The sequence below is a fragment of the Canis aureus genome, chromosome 2 (genome assembly GCF_053574225.1).
Source record: "Canis aureus isolate CA01 chromosome 2, VMU_Caureus_v.1.0, whole genome shotgun sequence".
In the NCBI taxonomy this organism is placed as follows: domain Eukaryota; kingdom Metazoa; phylum Chordata; class Mammalia; order Carnivora; family Canidae; genus Canis; species Canis aureus.
In genome coordinates this window covers 1874850-1888385 of record NC_135612.1, presented here as the reverse complement: position 1 = coordinate 1888385, position 13536 = coordinate 1874850, and the positions used below count along the sequence as shown (strand labels likewise).

Genomic DNA, 13536 nt, shown 5'->3' with positions numbered 1-13536 from the left:
AAACACACAAAAGAGACTAAGATTCCACCATCAAGGAGAGATCAGAACAGGAAACAATAACTATAATAAAAGACAATTTTCTTTTTCCTTAAGAGAAGTAGAGACAGTGTTTTACGAGGGCTCAGTAGAATGAAAACTCAGTAAAGGGGATTCAGAAAATGCTTCGTGGAGAAAGTCATGCTTAAGGAGGTCTTGAGGTAACAGGAGGGAGGATTTCAGGATTTAGAGGGACAGATTATAGTGAAAAGGAATTGCATAAGGAAAGGCTCAAAATGAAGAAAGTGTAGACACAGTCGGGAAACAGCAAGTAAGCCAAGATTGCCAGAACAGAAGATGCATCAAGACAGGAGTAACCAATAAGGCTAAGGAAGTAGGTAACATATTATGAAAATCTTCAATGCTAGAGTGAGAAATTTATAATTAATTGAGTCAGCAATGTGAAATTGAAAATTTCTGGAAAAGAAAAAAAAAAAAAAAAAGAAAATTTCTGGAAAAGAACCGTGTGACCAGAGCTAGTGTTCATATTTTAAGTCTCCAAAGCAGGAACACATCTTCTGTTAATTGTAATTCAGCAAAGAACAATGAAGAGGGTTGTGATTAAAACCATTAAAATAAAACTCATCTTAATACTCATTACTAACCCAAATTCGTAAGGTTATCCCATAAAGATTAAACCTAGCCCACCCCCAGTATTACTATTTCCCACTATATTCTAGAATTCAAAGGAGTACATGGCACACAATGGAAATGCAACATATATATGTCTTAAGTGAATAAATGAATGCTATTAAAAATTACACAAAAACTTTAGTTTTTCCTTAAGATCAAATACAACTGTTACAAACTGACTCCAATAGCATTATTTTAAAATCTTAGAAATCAGTAAAAGACTATTGAAATTACATGATTTCAGTAAGAACTACCTTTTAGTATCCCTAACTATACTTCTGATTTTATTTATTTTACTATGTTACTTCCCTTGAAGTCACCAAATTGGAAGATAAAAAAATTATTTTCTGCTTTAGCATAAAGGTTTACCTAGTATCATTCATTGAAAAATATTACTTTCAACTATAAAGGTTGATGGGACTGGCTCCTAAAATCAGCTCTTCTGCACTAACATTGTGGCAACCACTGTTTCTGAATATTAATATTACAACTAATGTACAATATTATATTCCACTTACTCTTAGACTAGTATCACTAATTCATCATCACTACACAGACTTGGAGAACAGAGGACTTCAACCCAGAAAATTAGGGCGCTGACTTCCTCCTACCATTCTGGACCTTCAGCTCTGTAGAGCAGAGCTCTCTGTTCTTCTTTTACCCTTTTTCTCCCATCACTTTCCTACAACCAGGAAGCACTCTCACTCTTAACAACTGTGAAGCACAAAGAAAGAAAAAATGAAAGCCTATATATCATATGTCTATTTAAAATTTATAAATTAAGCTTAAAAACCCAAATAAAATGTCATATCTTCCTATATTTGAAAATATATCTCCATAATAATGTATAAGTTTAGGTTGTGTTTTGGAATTCCAGATTTCCTCAGGGTTCTGTATTGAGATGTGCCTACCCAAGAAGTCAGCTTCTGGCTCTCAGCCCATAGCACCCCCTCTTCTTTTCCCACACCCTGGACCAGCCTGCCCACAAAGAGCCATTTGCTCAGCAGGTGGTCACCCTAGTCTTCATACCTAAGACTGGTCATTCTACTTACCACCTCTAAGAAGCATCTCTAGGCACTACTAAAGCCAACAAATGGACACCCCAGTGCAAAGTACAGCATTCAACAAGATGGACCAGAGAAGAGCACTGTGGAAGTCCAAAAAGTGAGTTTGGGGCCATTTGGATGGAAAAGTCTGGAGATTCAGAGGCCCTTTATGTGTGTAACAAGAGGATGAGAGGGCTACAGGTGCACGCTTCTCACTGGACTCATAGACAACTACCCCTGTGGGCTTAGGCATGGCTGGAAATGACTCAGAGTTGGGTACTCTACAGTATACAGCCTCTTGCCCAAGTTTCAGAGTGGTACCATCGGATTTCAGAGAATATATAAGTGGAATGGAAGAGAAATTGAAACTGACAGTGTAGGGACTCCTGGGTGGCTCAGTGGTTGAGCATCTGCCTACGGCTCAGGGCATGATCCCGGGGTCCTGGGATTGAGTCCCACATCGGGCTCCCTGCATGGAGCCTGCTTCTCCCTCTGCCTGTGTCTCTGCCTCTCTCTCTGTGTCTCTCAGGAATAAATAAATAAAATCTTTTTTAAAAAAAGAATAAGAAACTGATAGTGTAACAATGAGTTTTAAGGGTTGTGGCACCCACAATTTAAGCACTATGTGGGGAAAGCAGAAAAGAGAAATCCTTATAACAGCAAATTCTAAAATTAAGCATTACACAAAAATCAGTTTAGATTACTATGCAGGAGTGGAAAGAACATCCAATAAAAAATAGAGAAGAGGCACCATATATTTGGAGCTATGCCAATTAGCACAATTTCCAGTTGTAGATTTAAGCCAAGGATCCTATATCCTATATATATATATATATTAAAAAAATAAAATATCTAGTAATTATACCACTAAAAAAAAAAACCAACCCAATGGACAGAGTAGTAAAATCAGAACCTGGCTATATTTCACCTTTTTTGAAGGATGCAAAAAAGGAAGACAAAAAAAATTAAAAAGAGACCTGGGTCGGGGGGTGAGGGGAGTGGTACAAAGTAAAAGGAAATACATCCTGAGGGCTTCACAAGTTATTGAAGAATCTAGGAGAAATTTTAGGAACTTCACTGGTAACCTACAAAGAGTAAAAAATCTGCTTCTATAAATTGGAAGAAAACATATAAAGGGGGAAATACTGAAATGAGAAGATAACAGAAAAATAAAAATAAAAATAGAATAATGAAATGAAAGACAACAGAATGAGTGAAGAAGATGGGTGTGATGAAGAAGATTTCAGAAAATCTAAACTGTAAAACAGCAACTGACCCACATTAGAGGCAGTTAAGAGTATAATTAAAGTCTCAAACAACTGAATCACTGAACATGAGGAACGTGCTAAGAATACAGAAGAAAAATGAAAGGAAATTAAAACAATAAACTAAAATACTAGGTTATTCTACTCAATAACTCCTACAGCAAACTGACTTAGAGATTATCTGGATGCTAAAAATAATGAAAATGGGGCACCTGGATGGCTCAGGTGGTTGGTTAATGTGTCTGCCATGGGCTCAGGTCATGACCCCAGGGTCCTAGGGCGGAGCCCACATCAGGCCCCCCTCAGTGAGGAGCCTGCTTCTCCCTCTCCCTCTGCCGCTCCCCATACTCATGCTCTCTCTACTTCTCTCTCTCAAATAAATAAATAAAATCTTAAAGAAAAAACAATGAAAATGCTAAAACTGTACTAAGAAAATTTAGAACATTATGAGTATTTCTTAGACACAGTAAAAAGAAAATGAACAAAGTAAACTTTTAGAATAATAGGAACTAGATAAATAAAAACAATATGTGCCTACAAAAAGAAAATAAATAAGAACTAAATTTAGAATTAATAGTACATTTTAAAACAGGATAAATATGTAAGTTCAAGAACCAGTCTCTGAAAAAACAACAACAACATGAAATGGCAAGAGTGATCCAAAAAAAGCAGGGAAAAAGGAACAAAATATTTAACGATTAGAATAAGAAATAAAATAATGGTAGAAACTTACGACAATGTGCCACAAACTATATTGAATGATTCACAATCAATGATATCAACTTACCACGTAAATATCATTTGTATTCTAACTTTCAGGTGAGTAAATGAGTCACGGAGCATTAAGAGTCTTGTCCAAACCACAAAACAAGGAAGTGATAATACGAGTCGGTAGTCTGCAATCTCAATCTGGAAGACAAACACCAAACCAGAGGAAAAAAAAAATTGTAAATTATGAGAGATACTAGGTGCCACTCTAGTGAAAAACTAAAGTCTTTAATGAACAGGATCCATTTCTAAGAAAATGTAAATCATCAAAGTGTAGGAAAAATTCCCCACGGAGAATTCATCTGAATCAATATAAAAATCTCTATCCCAAAAGCTCTGCATCCATGTATTTTTAAAAGTAAGTTCCAGAATACTGGTGGATCATACCTACCCTACTTATTTTCCAGAAGACAGAAAAAGATGAAAAACTGCTCAATCTGTATGAGGCCAAATCAGGAGCTGATGTGGCAGACCAAAGATGAGCAGCACGTAAAGGAAAATAAAGTAACTTACCTATGAATAGAAAATTCACAAATCTATAGATTTGTCTATAGAAAAATCTACAAATAAAACTTTAGAAATGGAATCTCCCGGCGCATCTACCGCTGAGACAGCAGGACGACGCTTGTGCACCTGGTACCCAACCCTCTGCCTCCCTGACGACCTGGTCACTAGGATCAGTGCTGATGCTCAGGTGCGTGCACCTGGGGGAGCTGCCCCGCCCCCGCCAGGTGCGCCCCTGGGCGGGGCTTTAAGGAGCTCGAGGGCCGCTCCCGCAGGTGCGTGCTCTGCAGGTGAACGCCTCACGGCACCTGGGAAACTGGGCGCGGACGAGCGGGATCGGCGCTCAGGCCCCACCCCGGTCGCGTCAGCGCAGGAAACGCCACCCTTAGTTTGTCCGCGGGGCGGAGAATGCATTTTTGGCTTGAAATGTCATTTCAACCATCGAAATGTTTACAGGTGCAGCGGCTGTGAAGTGTGCTTTAGGGTTTGATTCTCCACCTGTGCGAAGGGTCTCGGTCGATGAGCGTTTACAAGAATTCAAGAGCCGGAGGCAGGCGGCGGGCGGAGGAGGGGGCACCCCGGGCAGCCCACCCCGGCAGCTTCCCAGCCCTGCACCCCCGGATCCGCCGGATGTAAACGGGGACCGGGGAGGAAGGCGGACGGAAGGAAGAACCAGGGGGGAGGGGCGGGGGAGCCCCGATCCCTGGGGGGGGGGCACCGGGCGGAGGGGGCTGAGCCCCGATCCCTGCTGAGGGGGCTCCGGGCGGAGGGGGCTGAGCCCTGATCCCTGGGGGGGCTCCGGGCAGAGGGGGCTGAGCCCCGATCCCTGGGAGGGCTCCAGGAGGAGAGGGCTGAGCCCTGATCCCTGGGGAAGGGCTCCTGGCGGAGAGGGCTGAGCCCCGATCCCTGGGGGGACTCTGGGCGGAGGGGGCTGAGCCCCGATCCCTGGGAGGGGCTCCAGGCGGAGAGGGCTGAGCCCCGATCCCTGGGGGGGTGTTCGTCCTTTCTAATGGCTGAAGAATATCCCATTGTATACATAGACCACAGCTTCTTTATCCATCATCTGTCGATGGACACCGAGGCTCCTTGCACAGGGTGGCTATTGTGGACATTGCTGCCATAAACGTTGGGACGCAGGTGTCTCGGGGGGATGGGGGGGTTGAATATTTTTTAATTGGAGTTCAATTTGCCAATATATAGCATAACACCCAGTGTTCATCCCATCAAGTGCCCCCCTCAGTGCCCATCACCCAGTCATCCTAAAATGGCAGAAGTTAATACCTTCTAAAATATGACCACCATACACCCAGAACCAAGTGGTATACTGTGCTGGTTCATTCTGTGAGATTATATTCTCTCCTCATTCCCATTCTGCCCCCCTCTTTTATCTCCTTTATGTTATGGTGGGCAGTGTTGGGGCTCTCTACAAGTATTTCTCATTTATATAAATTTGGGACTGAGCATCTTCTAACATACAGAACTTAATATACTCAGAAGCAAGAGGATCACCCTCTAGGACCCCTCAGGTAGACTACATTCTCCCTCCACTACAACTTGGTCACCACCACCATCTCCCGGTTCCTGCCTTTTTAAAATTTTTTCTCTTTTTCCTCTTTATTTTTTTTTCTTTTTTGTTTTTCTTCTTCTTTGGGATTTTTGGCTTTTATTTTTTACTACTTTGCTTTAAGATTTCTTTTTCACTTTAGTGGTCCTTTTTTTTTTATTTTGTTCTGATCTTCTTTTTCATTTTCTGGCCTCTGACCTCTTTGGAATCATCTAGGGCAGATTTTACTTAGGTCATGGCTGATATTTTTGACTCAGCCCACTCATACAGCCACTCTGCACTGAGCAAAAATGACTAGAAGGAGGAATTCACCACAAAAGAAAGAACTGGAAACTACTCTCTGCCACAGAGTTACAGAATATGGATTGCAATTCGATGTCAGAAAGCCAATTCAGAAGCACAATTATAAAGCTACTGGTGGCTCTGGAATAAAGCATAAAGGATTCAAGAGACTTCATGACTGCAGAATTGAGATCTAATCAGGACAAAATTAACAATCAATTAAATGAGGTACAATCCAAACTGGATGTCCTAACGACGAGGGTTAATGAGGTAGAAAAAAGAGTGAGTGACATAGAAGACAAGTTGGTGGTAAGGAAGGAAGCTGAGGAAAAAGAACAATTAAGATACGATGAGGAAATAATGACAGCCTCAGAAAGAAAAATCTATGTATAATTGGGGTTCCAGAGGGCACTGAGAGGGACAGAGGACCAGACAGCTTATTTGAACAAATCATAGCTAATTTGGGGAGTGAAACAGGCATTCAGATCCAGGAGATAGAGAGGTCCTCCCCCTAAAATCAATAAAAACCATTCAACACCTCGACATTTAATAGCGAAACTTGCAAATTCCAAAGTTAAAGAGAAAATCCTTAAAGCAACAGGAGACAAGAGATTCTTAACTTACCGGGAGAAATATCAGATTAATACCAGACCTCTCCACAGAGACATGGCAGGCCAGAAAGGGCTGGCAGGATGTATTCAGGGTCCTAAATGAGAAGAACATGCAACCAAGAATACTTTATCCAGCAAGGCTCTCATTCAGAATAGAAGGAGAGATGAAGAGCTTCCAAGATAGGCAGAAACTGAAAGAATATGTGACCTCCAAACCAGCTCTGCAAGAAATATTAAGGGGGCCCCCTATAAGAGAAAGTCCAAGAATCCACAAAAACAGGGACTGAATAGATATCATGATGACACTAAATTCATATCTTTCAATAGTTACTCTGAACGTGAATGAGCTAAATGATCCCATGAAAAGACACAGGGTATTGGACTAGATAAAAAGCAAGACCCATCTATTTGCTGTCTACAAGAGACTCGTTTTAGACCTAAGAACACCTCTGCCTGAAAATGAAAGGTTGGAGAACCATTTACCATTCAAATGGTCCTCAAAAGAAAGCAGGGGTAACAATCCTCATATCAGATAAATTAAAGTTTATCCCAAAGACTGTAGTAAGAGATGAAGAGGGACACTGTATCATACTTAAAGGATCTATCCAACAAGAAGACCTAATAATCATGAATATTTATGCCCCTAATGTGGGAGCTGCCAAGTATATCGATTAATTAAAAACCAAAGTAAAGAGATACTTAGATAATAATACGGTAATATTAGGAGACTTCAACGTGGCACTTTCTGCGAATGACAGATTTTCTAAGCACAACATCTCCAAAGAAACAAGAGCTTTAAATGATACACTGGACCAGATAGATTTCACAGATATTTACAGAATTTTACATCTAAACGCAACTGAATACACATTCTTCTCAAGCGCACGTGGAACTTTCTCCAGAATAGACCACATACTCGGTCACAAATCAGGTCTCAACCAATACCAAAAGATTGGAATGTCCCCTGCATATTTTCAGACCACAATGATTTGAAACTAGAACTCAATCACTAGAAGAAATTTGGAAGAAACTCAAACACATGGAGGTTAAAGAGCACCCAACTAAAAGATGAATGGGGGCAGCCCGGGTGGCTCAGCGGTTTAGCCCTGCCTTCAGCCCAGGGTGTGATCCTGGAGACCCAGGATTGAGTCCCACCTTGGGCTCCCTGCGTGAAGCCTGCTTCTCACTCTGCCTGTGTCTCTGCCTCTCTCTGTGTGTGTCTCTCATGAATAAATAAATAAAATCTTTAAAAAAATAAAAATAAAATAAAAGATGAATGGGCCAACCAGGAAATTAGAGAATAATTAAAAAGATTCACAGAAACTAATGAAAATGAAGATACAACCATTCAAAATCTTAGAGATACAGCAAAAAAGGTCCTAAGAGGGAAACACATCACAATACAAGCCTCCCTCAAAAAATTGAAAAAACTCAAATACACAAGCTAACCTCACACCTAAAGGAACTAGAGAAAGAATAGCAAATAAAACCTACACCAGGCAGAAGGGGGATAATAAAGATTTGAGCAGAACTCAATGAAATAGAGACCAGAAGAATTGTGGAACAGATCAACAAAACCAGAACCAAAGCTGGTTCTTTGAAAGAATTAATAAGATAGATAAACCACTAGCCAGCCTTAATAAAAAGGGAAAATACTCAAATTAATAAAGTCATGAATGAAGGAGGAGAGATCACAACCATAACCAAGGAAATACAAATGATTTTAAAAACTTATTATGAGCAGCTATATGCCAACAAGTTAGGCAATCTAGAAGAAATTGATGCATTTCTGGAAAACCACAAATTACCAAAATTGGAACAGGAAGAAATAGAAGACCTGAACAGGCCAATAACCAGGGATGAAATTGAAGCAGTCATCAAAAACCTCCCATGACACAGAAGTCCAGGGCCAGATGGCTTCCCAGGGGAATTCTATCAAACATTTAAAGAAGAAACCATACCTATTCTAATAAAGCTGATAGAAATGGAGGGAATACTTCCAAACTCATTTTATGAGGCCAGCATCACCTTGATTCCAAAACCAGACAAAGACCCCACCAAAAAGGAGAATTACAGACCAATATTCCTGATGAACACAGATGCAAAAATTCTCAACAAGATACTAGCCAGTAGGATCCAACAATACATTAAGAAGATTTTTCACCACGACCAAGTGGGATTTATCCCCGGGATGCAAGGTTGGTTCAACACTCATAAAGCAATCAATGTGATTGATCATATCAACAAGAGAAAAAACAAGAACCATATGATCAGAGAAAGCATTTAACAAAATACAGCATCCATTCCCAATCAAAACTCTTTGGAGTGTAGGGAGAGAGAGAACATCCCTCAATATCTTAAAAGCCATCTACAAAAAGCCCACAGCAAATATCATTCTCAATGGGGAAGCACTGAGAGCCTTTCCCCTAAAATCAGGAACAAGACAGGGATGCCCACTCCCACCACTGCTATTCAACATAGTACTAGATCCTGGCCTCAGCAATCAGGCAACAAAGAGAAATAAAAGGCATTTAAATTGGCAAAGAAGAAGTCAAACTCTCCCTCTTTGCAGATGACATGAGAATGTACACAGAAAACCCAAATGCCTCCACCCCAAGATTGCTAGAACTCATACAGCAATTCGGTAGCGTGGCAGGATACAAAATCAATGCCCAGAAGTCAGTGGCATTTCTATACACTAACAATGAGACTGAAGAAAGAGAAATTAAGGAGTCAATCCCATTTACAATTGCACCCAAAAGCATAAGATACTTAGGAATAAACCTAACCAAAGAGGTAAAGGATCTATACCCTAAAAACTACAGAACATTTCTGAAAGAAATGGAAGAAGACACAGAGATGGAAAAATATTCCATGCTCATGAATTGGCAGAATTAATATTGTGAAAAAGTCTATGTTACCCAGGGCAATATACATGTTTAATGCAATCCCTATCAAAATACCATGGCCTCTCTTCAGAGAGTTGGAACAAATTATCTTAAGATTTGTATAGAATCAGGGCAGCCCAGGTGGCTCAGTGGTTTAGCGCCGCCTTCAGTCCAGGGCATGATCCCAGAGACTCGGGATCAAGTCCCACGTTGGGCTCCCTGTATGGAGCCTTTTACTCCCTCTGCCTGTGTCTCTGCCTCTGTCTCTCTCTCTCTCTCTCTGAATAAATAAATAAAATCTTAAAAAAAAAAAAAAGATTTGTGTGGAATCAGAAAAGACCCTGAATAGCCAGGGGAATATTGAAAAAGAAAACCAGAGCCAGGGGCCTCACAATGCCAGATTTCAAACTGTATTTCAAAGCTATGATCATCAAGAGAGTGTGGTACTGGCACAAAAACAGACACAAAGATCAATGGAACAGAATAGAGAACCCAGAAATGACTCCTCAACTCTATGGTCAACTAATATTCGACAAAGCAGGAAAGACCATCCACTGGAAAGGAAAATCTCTTCAATAAATGGAGCTGGGAACATTGGACAGCCACATGCAGAAGAATGAAACTGGACCATTCTCTTATACCAGACACAAAGATAAACTCAAAATGGATGAAAGATCTAAATGTGAGACAAGAAGCCATCAAACTCCTAGAGGAGAACACAGGCAACACCCTGTTTGAACTCAGCCACAGCAACTTCTTGCAAGATCCAGCTATGAAGGCAAGGGAAACAAAAGCAAAAATGAACTATTCGGACCAAATCAGGATAAAAAGCTTCTGCACAGCACAGGAAACAGTCAACAAAACTCAAAGACAATCTACAGATGGGAGAAGATATTTGCAAATGACCTATCAGATAAAGGGCTAGTTTCCAAGATCTATAAAGAACTTATTAATCTCAACAGCAAAGAAACAAACAATCCAATCATGAAATGGGCAAAAGACAGGAACAGAAATCTCACAGAGGAAGACATACACATGGCCAAGAAGCACATGAGAAAATGCTCTGCATCACTTGCCATCAGGGAAATACACATCAAAACCACAATGAGATCCCACTTCATACCAGTGAGAATGGGGAAAATTAACATGACGGGAAACAACAGATGTTGGAGAGGATGCAGAGAAAAGGGAACCCTCTTGCATTGTTGGTGGGAATGTGAACTGGTGCAGCCTGATCAAAACTCTTCAGAGTGTAGGGATAGAGGGAACATTCCTCAACATCTAAAAAGCCATCTACGAAAAGCCCACAGCAAATCTCATTCTCAATGGGGAAGCACTGGGAGCCTTTCCCTGAAGATCAGGAACAAGACAGGGGTGTCCACTCTCACCACTGCTGTTCAACATAGTACTGGAAGTCCTAGCCTCAGCAATCAGACAACAAAAAGACATTAAAGGCATTCAAATTGGCAAAGAAGAAGTTAAACTCTCCCTCTACGCCGATGACATGATACTCTACATAGAAAACCCAAAAGTCTCCACCCCAAGATTGCTAGAACTCATACAGCAATTCGGTAGCGTGGCAGGATACAAAATCAATGCCCAGAAGTCAGTGGCATTTCTATACACTAACAATGAGACTGAAGAAAGAGAAATTAAGGAGTCAATCCCATTTACAATTGCACCCAAAAGCATAAGATACCTAGGAATAAACCTAACCAAAGAGGTAAAGGATCTATACCCTCAAAACTATTGAACACATCTGAAAGAAATTGAGGAAGACACAAAGAGATGGGAAAATATTCCATGCTCATGGATTGGAAGAATTAATATTGTGAAAATGTCAATGTTACCCAGGGCAATTTACACGTTTAATGTAATCCCTATCAAAATACCATGGACTTTCTTCAGAGAGTTAGAACAAATTATTTTAAGATTTGTGTGGAATCAGAAAAGACCCCGAATAGCCAGGGGAATTTTAAAAAAGAAAACCATACCTGGAGGCATCATAATGCCAGATTTCAGGTTGTACAACAAAGCTGTGGTCATCAAGACAGTGTGGTCCTGGCACAAAAACAGACACATAGATCAATGGAACAGAATAGAGAATCCAGAAGTGGACCCTGAACTTTATGGTCAACTAATATTCAATAAAGGAGGAAAGACTATCCATTGGAAGAAAGACAGTCTCTTCAATACATGGTGCTGGGAACATTGGACATCCACATGCAGAAGAATGAAACTAGACCACTCTCTTTCACCATACACAAAGATAAACTCAAAATGGATGAAAGATCTAAATGTGAGACAAGATTCCATCAAAATCCTAGAGAAGAATACAGGCAACACCCTTTTTTAACTCGGCCACAGTAACTTCTTGCAAGATACATCCACGAAGGCAAAAGAAACAAAAGCAAAAATGAACTGTTGGGACTTCATCAAGATAAGAAGCTTTTGCACAGCAAAGGATACAGTAAACAAAACTCAAAGACAACCTACAGAATGGGAGAAGATATTTGCAAATGACCTATCAGATAAAGGGCTAGTTTCCAAGATCTATAAAGAACTTATTAAACTCAACACCAAAGAAACAAACAATCCAATCATGAAATGGGCAAAAGACATGAACAGAAATCTCACAGAGGAAGACATAGACATGGCCAACATGCACATGAGAAAATGCTCTGCATCACTTGCCATCAGGGAAATACAAATGAAAACTACAATGAGATACCACCTCACACCAGTGAGAATGGGGAAAATTAACAAGGCAGGAAACCACAAATGTTGGAGAGGATGTGGAGAAAGGGGAACCCTCTTACACTATTGGTGGGAATGTGAACTGGTGCAGCCACTATGGGAAACTGTGTGGAGGTTCCTCAAAGAGTTAAAAATAGACCTGCCCTACGACCCAGTAATTGCACTGCTGGGGATTTACCCCAAAGATACAGATGCAATGAAACGCCGGGACACCTGCACCCCGATGTTTGCAGCAGCAATGGCCACAACAGCCACACTGCGGAAGGAGCCTCGGTGTCCATCGACAGACGATGGATAAAGAAGCTGTGGTCTATGTATTCAATGGGATATTCCTCAGCCATTAGAAAGGACGAACACCCACCATTTGCTTCGACGTGGATGGAACTGGAGGGTATGATGCTGAGTGAAGTAAGTCAATCGGAGAAGGACAAACATTATATGATTTCACTCATAAGGGGAATATAAGAAATAGTGAAAGGGATTATAAAGGATAGGAGAGAAAATGAGTGGAAAAAATTAGAGGGGAGACAAACCATTAGAGACTCCTACCTCTGGGAAACGAACAAGGGGTAGTGTAAGGGGAGGCAGGCAGGGGGATGGGGTGACTGGGTGATGGGCACTGAGGGTGGTACTTGACGGGATGAGCACTGGGTGTTATACTATATGTTGGCAAATAGAACTTCAATAAAAATAAATGAATAAAAAATAAAGATCTTATCTCCAAATATGGTTATATTCTAAGCTTCAGAGAATTAGGACTTCAACATATGAATTTGGATGGGGTATGTAACAGAAGAGTACCATAGTACATTAAAGGAGCACTGTACTTCACTTAGACTTATTACTTGTCATAACTAAGGAATTATTCGAGAACAGGCAGTGTAACATCATGGTTAAAGTCATGGAGTTTTTAAATCACAAATAAGTTCAAATTCTAACTTCCCTTTTACTAGTTGAGAAAGCTGAAACATGTTATTTAAGTTTGTTTCAGTTTCTTGATCTGAAAATAACAAACATTCCTGAAGACTTGATTTTAAAAGTGTTTAAAGCATTTAGAATTTGAATTTAAAAAGACGTGGCTAATAAACCATGGCTATTCTTTTTTTAAAACCAAAAAAAATTAAAAAAGAACATCACCAAGCCTTCACCAGGGAATTGTGTGTAGTAACTATTTCAAGCATA

General features: G+C 40.4%; 1 protein-coding gene across 1 annotated transcript in view; it reads left to right on the top strand.

Annotated features, from left to right (window-relative positions):
• Positions 1-4328: 4328 nt before the first annotated feature.
• TSLP (thymic stromal lymphopoietin) overlaps positions 4329-13536 on the top strand; it is a 64972-nt gene continuing 55764 nt past the window's right edge. The window contains exons 1-2 of the mRNA XM_077861197.1: positions 4329-4527; positions 4709-4884. Of these exons, the coding sequence (XP_077717323.1) occupies positions 4329-4527; positions 4709-4884 (375 nt within the window). The remainder of the gene's footprint in view (positions 4528-4708; positions 4885-13536) is intronic.